Genomic DNA, 15,027 nt, shown 5'->3' with positions numbered 1-15,027 from the left:
AGTAGAGGAGTTTAAATACAGATTTGAAATTCCTTAGCAAAGTTCATATTTCAGTGAATGTACAATAGCATGGTCAACTAATTTTGTTTTCATTAATGTAAGACCCATCATCATCAACAACTATCAATTTGTCGTCATCAGCAAATATTGATCAAAGTACCTAGTCCTGGATCGTTCACAAAGAGCTGGGTGCAAAAGCCCCAGAGGTAGAGCGGGACAGCGCAAGCCGTCTGTATTTGGAGAGCTCATTCTACCACTGAGGACACCAGCGGAAAATAGTCTAGCTAAGTGGTTAGTACCCTCTAAAGAGCTAGAGTGTAGTGAAAAAGTATTTGCTTCCTTTCTGATTCCTAATTTTTTGCAAATTAATGACTGATCATCAAACCAATTTTAATATCTCACAAGCCAGCCCAAGTAAATACAAAATATAGTTTATAAATAATGATTTTATTTATTAAGGGGAAAAAATCCAAACCTATCTAGCCTTATGTGAAAAAGTAATTGCCCCTCCTTGTTAAATCATGAGTTTACTATGATTAATGATGGAAAGCTGAGTTCAATATTACTGGCCACACCCAGTCCTGATTACCGCCATATTTGTTGAATCAAGAAATCACTTACATAGAAGCGCTCAGACAAAGTGAAGTAGGCTACAAGATCTTAGAAAGAAACACATCATGCCATGATCCAAAGAAATTCAAGAACAAATGAAAACAAAGTGATTGAAATCTAACAGTCTGGAAAAAGTTACAAAGACATTTCGAAGGCTTTGGGACTCCAGTGAACCACAGTCAGAGCCATTATCCACAAATGGAGAAAACTGTGAACAGTGGTGAACCTTCCCAGGCGTGGTCAACAGAAGCAATTTTAGTTCCTGCTTTGTAAGCAATGATTAGGGTTTTGAATTTAATGCAAGCTGTAACTGGAAGCCAGTGTAGAGAGATGAACAGTGAAGCGGCATGTCTGTGTAAGACCAGACATGCTGTTGCATTCTGGATCATCTGCAGAGGTTTCACTGTGGTTGCAGGGAGGCCTGCCAATGATGAATTGCTGTAGTCAATGTGTGATGTTACAAGAGCCAGTACCAGGAGTTGTGTTGCATGCCCTGTCAGGTAGGGTCTGATCCTCTTGATGTTATAGAGGGTAATCGGCAAGATTGAGCAGGTGAGGCCACATGAACCTTGAAAGTTACCTGGTTGTCAATCATTAAACCTAGATTTTTACACAAAACTCCTAAAAGAAATTTAAATTTTTGACTTTATCTGTAGCTTTCCTGCCAACCTTAAAATTAATTTTTTGAAGTCAGGATGAGCCGATGTGTGAACGCAGAAAGGATTATTCAAAAAATTTTGCCACAAGCGTGTGGGTGGGATTGATGTCTATATTCTGCCACCACTGCAGGATTTGCTGTTAGATAGGGTAACACTAAGAGAATTTAGGGGCAGACTGCCTGATTGAATTTTTGGCAATGCATCTGTGAAACAACTGAAGTTTTAAAGCTGGCTAACAATTGAATTTAATGGAAGTAATTTTGAACCCTCTCCTGTCCTCAGTTGCAGTACTGCGGTCTGTTGTTCCGTCATGAAGGCTGGCCCCTGTGCATCCATGAGAAGGTAGTTGTTCAGCTCTGTCCTCTGGACCCACGCCTCCTCCGTCCAGGAGACTTTTACCTGCTGGTTTCTCCTCCTGCTGCTGTCCCTCCTCCATCTCGAGCACGGGGCGCCCCCTGCAGGAGCGCTGTCACCTCCTCCCCTCGCCTGCTCCTGTGCAGCGTGTCAGCCAGCAGCCATCATGTGGAGCAGCAGGAGGTGTTGGAGATAGCCCGGCAGTCCCTCTTCAGCATGGCCTGGTTGGACTCTGTCAACAGGGAACGGGAGCAGCGAGGAGCGTCCAGGCTAGAGCGCTGCCTCCTCACTGCCAATGGAGACGTCTTCAGGGTTCCCTGGGAGGACCTTGTTTACCCACAATTCATCAATCGACCCCGAACCACTGTGAGGGAAGATAAGGAAGCTTCAGTTAAAGATGGCGATCTGTTGATAAACACATCAACCAATCAGTGCAAAGATACTAATACCTCAAGAAAGGATGCTAAGCTCCTCCCATCCTCTTCAAAAACTGACCAATTGCAAGCAAACAGCGATGACTCAGAGTCAGAGGGAGAGTATGTAGAGCTGTCAGAGCTCCCGATGCCTCGTTTCTCCCCGCAGAAAGGCTCCTTAACCCAGTCCATCAGCCTGCAGCACCGAGCACGCACCAACAGTCACACTGCTGCACAGACACCCCAAAACACTCCACACTCCGCTGTGAGCGCACAAGCTCAAAACAAAAGCATCAATATACACTCTACTCTCAAAAACACACCTAAGGACACTAACACACTAATTAATGCTGCTACCACACACACCACACACTCTTCCTGTGAGAAGGAGAGTTCTCAAACTGGGCAGTGCTCCAGGCTTATCAAGGAGAACCCTAACCAGGATTTCTCTGGAAATGTGATCCTCACCCCCATCTCCACCACCTCCACCAGCTCCTTTTTCTCCTTTGCTGCTCCTCCTGAAGTCATGGAAACTTCCAGTCGGATGTCACAGGAGGAAATAGAAGGTACTGATTCAGACAAGAGTCTGAAAACAAACACTGAAACTGCAAACTACATAGAACACACAGAGGAAGAGGAAGTGGAAGACAGCAAGGTGGAGGTGGGAGAAGAGAAACAAAGGAAAGTGAGAGAGACAGAGAGGGAAGAGGTAGAGCTGATGGAGAGGCAGAAAGAGAAGCATGAAAAGGTAGTGTCAGATAGAGAAGGTGACGAGAAGGCAGAAGAACAGGTAGAGAGCACAGAGAGGAGGATGAGTAAAGAGTTCCTCCACACAAACACAGCTGAGGAGGGAGAAGATGAGGAGTATGAAAGTGAGTCAGAGGAGGATGGAGCAGAGGAGGTGGAGGTAGAAGAAGAGGTTCAACTTACAATCGTGCAGCAAAGTCAAGAAAGACGGGAAGAGGAGCAGCATGTGTCAAAAGAAGATATAGGAGGTGAACAGAAACATAAAGATCAGGTGCATGATGCACGATCTGAGGGAGCTTGTTCTGAGAGTAAAACACAGCACACACATCCTGAAGACTCTTATTCTGATCATGATACACAATGCACACATCCTCAAGACTTTTATTCTGATGATAATACAGAATGCACACATCCCAAAGACTCTTATTCTGAACATAATACACAAAGCACAAACTCTGAAAACTCCATTTCTGAAAACAATGTAAATCCCTCACTCTCCAAGGTCTCAGATTGTAAACACAGAACACAATTTGAGGAATCCATTGCACCTCCTGAACTCTCTGCAGGCTCTTTTTCTGTGAATAATTTAGAACAAACACACTGTACAAACTCTAATACTGAAAATATTCAACAAAGCACACACCCTAAGGACTCTTTTTGTCAAAACAGCTCACACATAGAAATTGAAAAGTCAAATATGCAACATGAGAAGCCGCAGGATTCTTATTGCAAAACAAACACTCTACAAACTAACTCAGAAGACTTAAAATCTGACACAAACACACAAGAATCCCAGGTTGAAGACTCATATAGTGAAAAGAACACATTACAAAACCAGTCTAAAGACCATCATTCTGAAATAAATGCACATCAAACTCAGTCTGAAGACTCAGATCCTCTGGGGAACACTCTACAAAATCTGTCTGAAGAATCTCATTCTGAAATAGATTCACTGCAAACTCAGTCTGAGGACTTGGATCCTGTTGGGAACACACTACAAACTTATTCTGAAGATGTGTCTACTGAAATCGACACGCCAAAAGCCTTTGCTGAAGACTTGTGCTCCACAAAGCACACATTTAAAACACCCTCTGATGAGTCCGAAACACCAACAAGGGTTCCAGACTCACCTGAGAGTCAATCAGAGGAGTCTGAGAATGCACAAGAGAAGAAGAAGGAGGAGGAGAAGAACGGGGAGTTGGAGTGCTGCTGTGAGGAGGTTGGTGGAGGAAGAGCTGCCGAGCATCAAACTGAAGGTACAGAAACCTGCTCTCCTCATCACTCCTTTTTTCCTTCTCCCATAAACTATCTCCATGTATCACCACCTCCTCCCCCTCCTGTTCCTCCTCTGATTGGCTGTAACAGTCCTTCTCGTCCTCCTCATCCTCCTTTCACTGCCTTCGTCTTCACCCAGCTCTTCAATTCAAACACCCTGTTCTTACTCTAACACACTTCTGTTTGGATGAAAATAATGTATAGCCTTCAGCAGGTGGCTTATGGTTCAATCAGAGCAGTGGTTCGTTTTGTCAGTAAGTTAGAGGATTTATCACTGTGTGTACTTAAGTTCAGACAAGCTGGCAAATCTACAGGTAAGAAAACACCCAGAAAACAGAACAAACTTAACACAAGAACACAGGGTCTGCAGGTAGACCTGCAGAGCCTTCTGCCAAGTTTTTACATGTGAATGTTTGTGTAAACAAGTTAACCAGAAGTTCACTCATTCCTTCTGGAAAAGCTGAGCTTTTTGATTACAGTGGAAAAAACTCCTTTTTTCCAAAGGTATGTTAAAAGTTGAACTTTTGCAGTTAATATTGGAGGAGCCCAGTGACTCCTAACTCCTTAACAGGCTGTCCTCTTGGATTCATGGGCTGGTGTTCATTGTCAAGTAAGTTTGTATTAATAAAAATAACTTATTGACCTACAGGGTCACACTGTCAGGTTGATATAAAATATAGGCAGATCTTCTTAACAGTTTGATATGTATTTGTTCATTTAAAGGGGACATATTATGCAATAATTGACTTTTTTAGGCTTTTCTAACAAAAATATGTGCCCCTGGCCTGTCCACAATCCCCTCAAGTACAAAAAAAATCCATTCCCTCCCCCCTCTCTTTCTCCACCTTCCAGAAAATGTGTGCTGAAACAAGCTGTTCTCAGATTTTACCCTCATGATGTCGCATGGGGAGTAAGCACCGCCCCCGGGTTTGGTTGGCTTTCCCCACTTGCAGGAAAGTTCCGCCCTCCTCCCCTGATCCTCCTCTCAGCTGCCAGCTGGGAGAAAGATCAGGAGAGCCACACCCATTAAGCCACATCCGTTTCCTGAGAGGGCGGAGTCAGGCAGCTCAGCAATATTTAAAGCTACAGGCACAGAAACAGCTTGTTCTGAGCAGGGCTGAAACAGAGGGGTTTTAAACATGCAAAAATCCAATACTGGAATGTTTTTCAGAAACAAACTCCACAGGCATGTTTTAGGGACTTCTGAGACCAATATAAACATGTCTTAAAAGGGTGAAATATGTTCCCTTTAAGTGAAAAGTTGTTTGGCTTAATGAGCAAAAACAGGTTAGCTAACATAGGATGCTAGAGTGTAGACATACAACTTTTTCATGCGTCCAAAATCTTCAATCACTTTTTTCCATGCCCTTTTGGTCCCCAAACACACTTTTAAAACTATTTGATGGGAAAGAAACAGATAAAATTAATCTCTACCTAAACTAAAGGTAGTTAATGCAGAGCAATGACTCTGGGCTACAAATCAAGGTCTGGTATCCCTTAAACCAGTGCTTCCTAACCATTTTTCTTTATAGCCCCCCCCTGTATGTACCTAGCAAAAGTGGAGCCCCATGTTGGGAATCAGTACCTTAAACTAAGGGCTATGTTTCTGAGTGTGTTGAACAGTCAGAAGGCATTGAATTTGGTAGACCTTAGCACTGAAGGAGATTTTCACTTTGAACTACAGTCACTCCATGCAGAACTTTTTAGAGTTTGTTGTTTAATTAGTTTTTAACTAGATATCCTCAGTGTGATAACATGAGGAAGAAATGTTTGAGATAAAGTATGTTGATATGAAATTTAATAAGCACGATTCAAGGCTAAAGTCCAGTTTTCTATTGGCCCAACCACAGTTAAAAGTCTTTAGAGACTCTGCCAGGACAAGATTAGGGAACTTCTAATGGGGATACTGAAGAATAAATTAGTAGTTTGAGCGTTAATTAGAGGGAGTAGTTATATTTCAGTGTCTCATAGACTACCCTCACTTTAGAGTATAAAAGTGTGTGAGTGTTAAATGGTAAGTCAGTGTGTGTCTTCTTTCCACAGGCTTCAGGAGTGACCCTCCTCCTTTACCGCCACATGTTGGTGTGTCTGCTGATCCCAGTACAACAGAACCACAACAGCCATCATCTACTCCACATCCGGACCATTCAGATGCTCCCACAGTCCCTTTGCGCCTCACCAAGTCCTCCCTGTCCAGGCGGTCCAGCTTCTACAGTGTGCTACTTAACTCTGCAGCTCTGTGTCTGCCTGGTGAGAAAAAAATTCTCTTAGATTTAAAACATCTGTGAGGAGCTTTTAGTTGGTTACAAAACCAGAACATCGGAAACCAGAACAGACACCAATTAAACTGGAATCAGACCTGGTTCCAGTCAGTCTGCTTTAAACAGCAGTAAACAAAACTGTACCATTATAGACCTGATAGATTGATAGCATAATCTTAGATGTAAATATGATGAGCTTCCTGTCTGAAGAATCTCCTCTGTCTCTGTTTGAAGGAACCAGAGATCGAAGCGGCCGGGCTCTTCTGACAGTTTGTACCAGGAACTCTGTGTGGTCAAACCCCAACTGTGATAGCGCAGAGTTGCGGCGTCTCCTGCTCTACTACGCCTCCACCCTTAGGTAAGAACAAACCATACAATTTAGTTCCTGTGTTATGTTCTCTCTCTGACACCATTTCCTGTGGTAAACAGGAAGGATGTGGCAGCATGTGGGCTGACAGTCCTGGTGGATGCCCGTAGAGCTGCTCCTGCTCCAGCCTTGCTCTCCGCCCTGAGGTCCCTGCAGGTGAGTGTAACAGAAGTTATGATTACAGTAGGATTCATATGACAGATGAAAGACGAACTTGATATTTACTTAACAACCTGCTTTGATCTGATGTGGGTCAAATAGAAAACTAGGTTGAGGTAACTGTAGCGCTGATAAACAGAGCTGATGGCAAATATCCGGGAAGAAAATGTGATTAGGACAAAGACAGATCCTTCTAAGGATCACTCCAGGACAAAAACAGTTTTATTTGTTAACATGATGTAAACATTGTCAAAGAGTTTTCGTCAACTAGAACTAGAAAATGACTAAAATGTGACTAAAACTAAAAGACATTTCATCTAAAGACTAAGATTAAAGTTAAAAATAGCTGCCAAAATTAACACTGTTTTATTGCACCCTCCTGGTAGGTAGTCAATATGAACTCAAAAATTAACATTACAAGCTTTTTGAAGTATTGTTGAGTATTTTTGAGCTCATTACTGTTGTATTGAAATATCAATTTACTCAGAGCCAACCGGCATACACCTGCTTATAATCATATAATTTCCCTTATCTCTGCATAATAACTGTCAAGAATCATGAAGCCTGCAAAATATTCCAATATGTAATTGTTTTGTCTTGATTTATAATAAATATTAAGAGGACCATTTGTTCTGTCCAACACAGTATAATTAATGAGCGCAGTAGTTGAAGTAAAAAATTCTGCAGCTTAGAACTTGTAAGCACCAGGAGATATTGCTGTCTGCCTCTTCTGCTCTCCTCTACTCTCTGTCTGTCTGTGACACACACTAGCGCCAATGTGAATGCTTTAATGAGACGATAAAGGGACTTAATACATCATATTTACTGAATGGTGAATTATACAGGCAGCAGTGATGGAGGCTGTGGCAGAGCAGTAACACTTGCAGGGCCACGTCAATTAAAACATCCAACATGTTTGTGTTGTGTTGATGATGTGTTACTAAGTTATTGAGAGAAAAAAATGCTGTGAAACAGTCAGAATATTTACATAGTCTTGTGTGTCTCTCTCTACTTGGATTGCCCTGCACTGCATTATCCTCTCTTTCTCCAGTCCACATGTCTAGACTTTCTTACTTCTTCCTGATAGTCCAACAGAGGGCGACAGCTGCACAAATATGAATTTCCCTTGAACCCTTTGGCCAGAGCTCATCCTCTGCGCTTCTCTTTTCTATGTCTTTAAAATCAAAATGGCCTCAGTTCAGTGTCTTTCTGTAGGAAATGATGGGCGTAAACTACAACACGTTTGATTGGCAGACATAATCAAACAACCTTGAGGCAGTAATTTTAACTCAGTGATAAAATGAAAATAAAGTCAGACAGGTTGTGTTGTTTGGCACACAGACGGGCTGTTTATCTTTGACTCCAGACAGACACATCAAACTGACACTGTCAGTCTTATTTACCTATTAAAAAGGAGCCAACTATGTGCCACTGTTACACTTTAAATTAAAAAACATTTAACAGTTTTACATTCTAGGACTTCAGACAGAGTTTACCTTGTGTCACCTGTGCTGAAGTTTTCTGTGTTCTTGTGTGCAGGAGAACATGCCAGGCTCCATCCACTCTGTGCTGCTTCTGGTCAGCAAGGACTCGTCTCTACGTCTGGAAAAACCTGCATCCATACAGGTGAACAGTTGTCCCGTGATCACACCCTGTATGTACTTCTGACCTCGCTGGTATTTTATTCCATAAGTTTAAGTAATGCTGTGTGTTTGTGTTTCAGGTGGAGGTGTTGAGCTCCCTGAAGTCTGTTCAGAAACATGTGGAGCTAAGACAGCTTCCCACAGAATTTGGAGGATCTTTTAGCTTCAGTCAGAGCAGTTGGCTTTGCTTTAGATCCGTGAGTACCCGAGCTTTATACACCAACACATTTAATAACTAGAGATTCTTTTTTGTTATTCGAAGTAGTCATTCACAATGTTATATTTTTGCCAATAAAGGTATGACGATGTTTCCAGGCTCATATTTGTCAATACTGATGTATAGATGATAGAAACCTTTTTCTTACAAACATTGAAGAAGACAGACCTCATTTGGTTATCCTATAGATGTTAAATTTATTCTTTTTAAAATATGAACATTCAGTAATGAAATGCGGAAGTAATTTCTTTGGATTACATGTGCAAAATACAGAAAGTATTTTTGACAGCAAGAGTGAAACCAACCTATAGGAGCCTTTTTTTAGTGCTACAAACAGCAATGTAACAGCCCATAGATGCTTGTTCTGCATGAAACTCCACAAACATCTGCATTCTGTCAATATTTACACCTATTACCAACCAAAATCATCATATTTGCAGATACATAAAGCTATTATATACAATATTTAACTTCTTAAAATAATATCTGTTTATACAGATATTATGCCAATAATATCGTTTATCCCTCTTTTTAAGAACCGTTGTAATACTCTATCAGATCATGAGTGATCTTATGCATTAGTTATCAACTGGTCTGTTGAGACAGGTCCTGCTGTCACCTCCTAATCGACAACTATGACCCAAATCTGTAGAATTTTTAACCTTTCAAATAGGCTCTGTTTACCTTTAAACAAAATTGTGGTCTAAATGTCTAATGAGACAAGGTTAAAATATATAGACTCATTTATCTAAATGTGTTTGCCCATCAGAGAGTGGAGCAGCTGACCAATCAGTGTCAGGTTGTTATCAATCTGCTGCAGAAAACCATCAACATCCTGCAGTCCACCTGTCTACCTGCTGCAGCCCAGGTACCACACATACACACACAAATAAACACAGACTTCCTCATAAATGCAACAACAGATGGCAAGACTTCGATTGTTCCCCCTCTCTCTTTCCCAGGATGCTGAGCTGTTGCTGTCCAGGTACAAGACCGAGATGCGTAGTATTCTAGAAGACAGCCGATTGGTGCAGTTGCAGCAGGAGGGTGGAGCCTTGTTGTCGCGACTCCGCAGAGAGGAGAGCAGCCTCAGTGAGACTGAAGATTATCGAGTGGCGGTGGAGACTGTGTCGACTCTGTATGACGAGGTGGACGAGCTGCTCCACCGCTTGGTGACCCTGTCCAACTCCAGGACTCAGGAGCTCACCTTCATCCTGGAGTTCAACCAACTGGAGCAGGGTTTCAGTGAGGTCAGTGAGGAACGAGGTGTTTCTTAAGAGTGTGTGCATATTCATTTATACTTCTTATGTATTAATAAATGTTTGTTTGTTTCAAGGTGAGGTCGTGGTTGCAGGAAGTTGGAGAGGTTCGTCTGAGGAGCCTAAGTGAGCCGGATGATTCTTTGGAGCTTCTTAACAAAAAACAACAAGACTTTAAAGAGTTTCACCCTAATGCATATGTACGTAAACTACACAAGCACAGTGCTGAAATGTGAGGTTCTATGATGCTGATCAGTTTTCTTCTTTTCCCTCTCTGTAGGAACACTGCAAACAGGGTGAGGTACTGTTGAGTCGTCTTGAGCGTTGGGGCAACATGTCATCAGCTGACCTCCACATCTACGAGGACAAAGTTCATTCTTTCTGGGCTCAGCTTCAGGATTTCTCACAGCGAGTCAAAACCACAGGCAGGAACATTGAACGGGCTGTCTGCCTCTACCGCTTCTTGGACCAGGTACTGTTACTGTTGATCAGTGAGCTGATGGGTGTTACACTGTAATACAATCAAGCTTGATAATGAGGCTTAACTCACACATTGCTGCAGAAACATTTTTAAAGTCTTTTTTTTTTTTTTTGGTTCCGGTAAAAATACGTGCATTATCTACTACATTTACCGGTGTTATTCAGTGTTGTTGCGGCTTGAAATAAACTTCAGTTAGTGCTGCAGTTAATTTCTTAAATGTGACTTATCATATCCCTTTTCCACCTTTGAGCACTGTCCCCTGGGGTCTAAATGAAACATCGGTGCAATGCTTTGTTAAATATAGATCAAGCAGCAGAGGAGGTTTGAGACCCTGTATATATTGGCTTTAAAATCTTTCTCAGGATGGTCCATTTTAGGGCTTGTCTCCATAACTGGGCTTGAGATCTTCATCAGCCCTCTCTTTTCTTCTGTGGGTTGGGCAGACACAAGTACAGCTTCAGTCTTTCATGACTGTTGGTGGAGGAGATGTCGGGGCAGGTATCATAAATGCAGTGTTACAATGAACACCGATGAGGGACAGAGAGTCAGATTTTATGTTTTCCGATATAGGTGCACCATTATCAAGAATAGGCTGACTTTTTTAAATTTTTGTGTTCATAGAAACCAAAATGCATCTGGAAAAAAATTTAAATTGCTTTTTTCATAGTATGTCCTTCTGTAAATGTACAGTATGTCAAATTCCACTGCCAGGGGTATCTCAATTTTAAAAAAATCCAGCATGACGAGTACAGATCAGCGCTGCCTTGTCTGCTTATCCCCGCTGGGTACATCTTGTTTTGAATTGAGGACTCTGTTGAATTAAAAGAGTTTATCATTAAAACATTAAATCTAAAATTTTATTATATTTCGTTTTGGTCAGATTTAGTTTCTGCAGCTTGTCAATCAGATGGATAACGATAACTCAGTCTTTTCCTAATTTATGCTTTACTTTGTCAACCTAAAAACTTTGATGTGCTTTATTTTTGTACATTTTGTCCTGTTCCATTTTTAGTTATTGCTATATTTGGAAAAATCTTCCAGTGGTAGCAGTTTGCTGACTTAGATAAAAAGTCATACAATGGGTGGGCAGATGGCCTAGCGGTCTAAGGCACTACCCATGTACATGGGCGGCTCGGGTCGAATCCGTCCAGTGGCCCTTTGCTGCATATGTCTCTCCACTCTCTCTCCCGTTTCCAGCGTTATCCACTGCTTCTTCTATCAAATAAAGGCACGTAAAGCCCAAAAATAAATCTTTAAAAAAATAAGTCATACAGTGTAAAGGAGGAGCATTAAAACCCAAGCAAACAAGAAATGGGTCAATTTTGTCACTTATACTTTATCTTTCAGGGACCGCTGTAGTCTTGGAGTAAAGTGCAGATCATTGTTCATGTAAATGAGACATCCTGTGGTCAGTAATGATAGTGATACTGTTAAGCCTCACTGACTCATGGAGACAATGAGAAAAGATGTTTTGTGTTTTCATATTAAAGATTCATACAAACAGGAAGGTCATCATATAGCCCCACCCCCTTCTTTTTTGTATTTTCATGTCCGCCTGATGCAGCCTCGACACATCACCTCCTCCTCCTCTTATCGTCCTCCTGCAGGGAAACTGACAGCTTGTATTGAGGCCATGGGGGAGGTTGGGGTGAGGAGGGGGGTAGGAGTGTCAATATTGTTTTGTGTACTGGACCCTGCCTGTTGTAAAGGGGTGTGTAGGGGGTGATGGTCTTTGTCCGCATGACCCTGTACTGTAGGAGGGAGGGGAGAATGTCTGAGACGGTGTTATAATGTCAAGATTTGTTCTCAGAAACAAAGATGTTGTTTGAGTTTCACTGTGTTCAAAACATCCTCAGTAATTCAGATGACTTCCTACGACTGCTCTGGTGTCTATCACCACTTTCAGATTTAGCTGCAGTTTAATTGCAGTTGTAAGGTCCAGTGGATGCACTGGTAATCTACTTCTTTAAAATACTTCAAAATTTTACTCTTAACTTTCAAGACCCACTGTGTGAATGTTGAGTTGTGGGTAAGGGATAAAATTTTGTTGTGATCAGACCTGTTTCACTTTGTATTTGGTCAGCAGACACTGTTTCTGATTTGAATTCCTATCCCAAAACTTAAGATTTTTTATTGACAGCTTTGACACCAAAATGTAGAAGCTCTTTAACCCAAATGATATTTTTAATGCTAAAATATAATTATTATTGTTATCCATGAATTTTCAAATGTACTGATTTACAAAAAAACTGAAAAAATAGTAAAGCACATTAATATTTTTTAATAATATTTTTTGTTATTTACTTGCATTCCTGAATTGAAAAAAATTGTTTTAGTGGTTGGATGTTATGCTTGATTCATTTCTGACTTCTCAGAGAAGCCCAGTGAGCCGGCTCAAGTTTGGGTGAATTCAGTTTGAAATCTCTCATTCCTGTTCAAAATGGTAAAACATGGAGAGCTCACTGAAATTAAAGAGTCCACATTAAAGCACTTCATGATGCTGGATGGTCTCTGAGACAAATATTACAGGTGGTCTAATACATTTCTTAAGCACTGTACATCTTAACAGATGATTTTCACATTAAGTCACACTGTTTCACCCTAACTAGTCTGCACCAGACAAACTAGCAGATAAATCACATCACGAATACTGCCTTATGGTGCCCTCATTTTTGTTCAGGTCTGAAATGTAAATCAGTCACTCATCACCAGCCATGGCTGGCTCCCCCCTGCTCTACTGCCAGGTTATAAACAAGCACAGAGAGCATCTTGCAGTAGCAGTTCATTAGCAGAATGAATGTGCACCGACCATTTGATGATAAACTGAACAATAAATATATAACCACATTTAGCATGAAAACCATGGACGTAAACCCAAAAAAAGGATAAGTGGTAGTGGCAGTAGTAGCACTGCTGACATTAGCCACACTCTTCTGACTTATTCATTATGCAGGATGAAAAAGTTATATAATAATGCAGATGCATAAACAGTCTACATCTGCTGTCTGCTCCGTCTGCAAGGTTAGTGAAGCAAACAGCCTCATACAACATCAAAACAAACATAGACTGATGCACATTTAGTGGAGCTGAAGTTTTGAAAGATTAATATTAAAATATCAATCTATTGCATACATGCCCTCATAAAAACACATGTGGTGGAGTCCAAAAGACAACCAAAAAATAATGATCTGAACAGGATAAACTATGTAACAGTTAAAGTTGATCATTTGAAATAGGGTTTTTTTAAGTTACATAAAAATAGTGTGTATAGATTATTTTCAGAGTAAGTAGAAGATATTATGATGATGACAATCATTGTTACTATGTAGTACAGTGTCTCCTTCACTGTTAATTTTGGGTCAAGGCCCCCGCCCCAATGAGACCCCCTGCTGATCTAAATGACAGGCATGAAATTATTAATTTAATGTATATACTTTGCTCATTTATTTCTACATTTAAGCTAAGCCTCTGCCTAAAGACATTGCAACCTTTTTTGGTCCCATTTTCTACTGCCTTTAAAAAATATATATTAATATGAAACATTTACAATGCTGGCTTTTATTCATTAGTAGACTTTCATTAATAATAATAATAATAATAATAATAATAATAATAATAATACAATATAAAATAATACTATTAATTATAATACAAATACATAATAATAATAATACTAATACAAAATAATCATAATAATAATAATAATGATTAATACATCACAATAATAATATCTTTATTAATATACCACCTTTTAAAACACAAGTTTACAAACTGATTTAAAAGACATAGCAAAGGTCCTGATCTCAGGTAGAGGTCCTTGTAAAGGCAACCTCAAGAAGCAACAGAGAACTACCCTTTTGGGACAAGATTGATTTCTACATAGGGAAACGCTACCAAAAGGGCCATGTTTTGAGCTGTTTATGACTATACCAAGCATTAAAAGAAGGAGAATAAAAACATTACAAATACTTCAGCGACTTTTGTGTATCAAAAGAAGGGAAATATACAGGCAAAAAAAGATTTTTAAAGTTCTTAAAACTCACAGAGAAACAGCAGCAGAGAGGAGTTTAGAAAACTTTCATCTAAAGCCTGGAGGACCTGTGTATGCGCTCGTGTATGGTCTGTTTCCACAAAGCAGTCTAGTTTGGTTCAGTACAGTTTTGATCTTTCTTGTGTTTCCTCAGCTGATGTCTGTCCAGTCTTCCTGTCTGTGACTGGAAATCTCTCTCTTTTAAGGGATCCAGATCATTTGGCTCAGCTCAGTAGAGCTGGCTGTTTTGAACCAAACGGTTCTTCATTTGGAACCAGTTTGACTTTTTGAATATGGATTACATGACAGCAATGGATGGAGGAAAGGAAACGGCACTAAAACAGGAGCCTTCTACCGTGGCAGCAAAAAAGGGCCATTTCGTAACACAGGTTCATTTGTGAACAGCACATCATCACTCTGTCTCTTACTCCAGTGGTTCCCAAAGTGGGGGTCGCACAATGCTCTCCATAAAACAAGACAAAATTTCATGAGATTTAGAATTATAAATTGCATCTATTGTTTAAATAAATGTTGTTAAAATTAGTTCAAA

At 40.5% G+C, this 15,027-nt stretch overlaps 1 protein-coding gene across 1 annotated transcript in view; it reads left to right on the top strand.

Annotated features, from left to right (window-relative positions):
• Positions 1-15,027, top strand: part of plekhg4 (pleckstrin homology domain containing, family G (with RhoGef domain) member 4) — a 124,914-nt gene that overhangs the window by 84,690 nt on the left and 25,197 nt on the right. The window contains exons 5-14 of the mRNA XM_041790051.1: positions 1,554-4,041; positions 6,104-6,310; positions 6,556-6,679; positions 6,751-6,844; positions 8,387-8,473; positions 8,571-8,687; positions 9,477-9,575; positions 9,670-9,957; positions 10,044-10,166; positions 10,247-10,438. Coding sequence (XP_041645985.1) covers positions 1,554-4,041; positions 6,104-6,310; positions 6,556-6,679; positions 6,751-6,844; positions 8,387-8,473; positions 8,571-8,687; positions 9,477-9,575; positions 9,670-9,957; positions 10,044-10,166; positions 10,247-10,438 — 3,819 coding nt within the window. The remainder of the gene's footprint in view (positions 1-1,553; positions 4,042-6,103; positions 6,311-6,555; positions 6,680-6,750; positions 6,845-8,386; positions 8,474-8,570; positions 8,688-9,476; positions 9,576-9,669; positions 9,958-10,043; positions 10,167-10,246; positions 10,439-15,027) is intronic.

This window comes from Cheilinus undulatus, linkage group 1, assembly GCF_018320785.1.
Source record: "Cheilinus undulatus linkage group 1, ASM1832078v1, whole genome shotgun sequence".
Taxonomy (NCBI): Eukaryota; Metazoa; Chordata; class Actinopteri; order Labriformes; family Labridae; genus Cheilinus; species Cheilinus undulatus.
The sequence above is the reverse complement of the archived record's forward strand: the minus strand, read 5'-3'. Positions and strand labels throughout refer to the sequence as shown.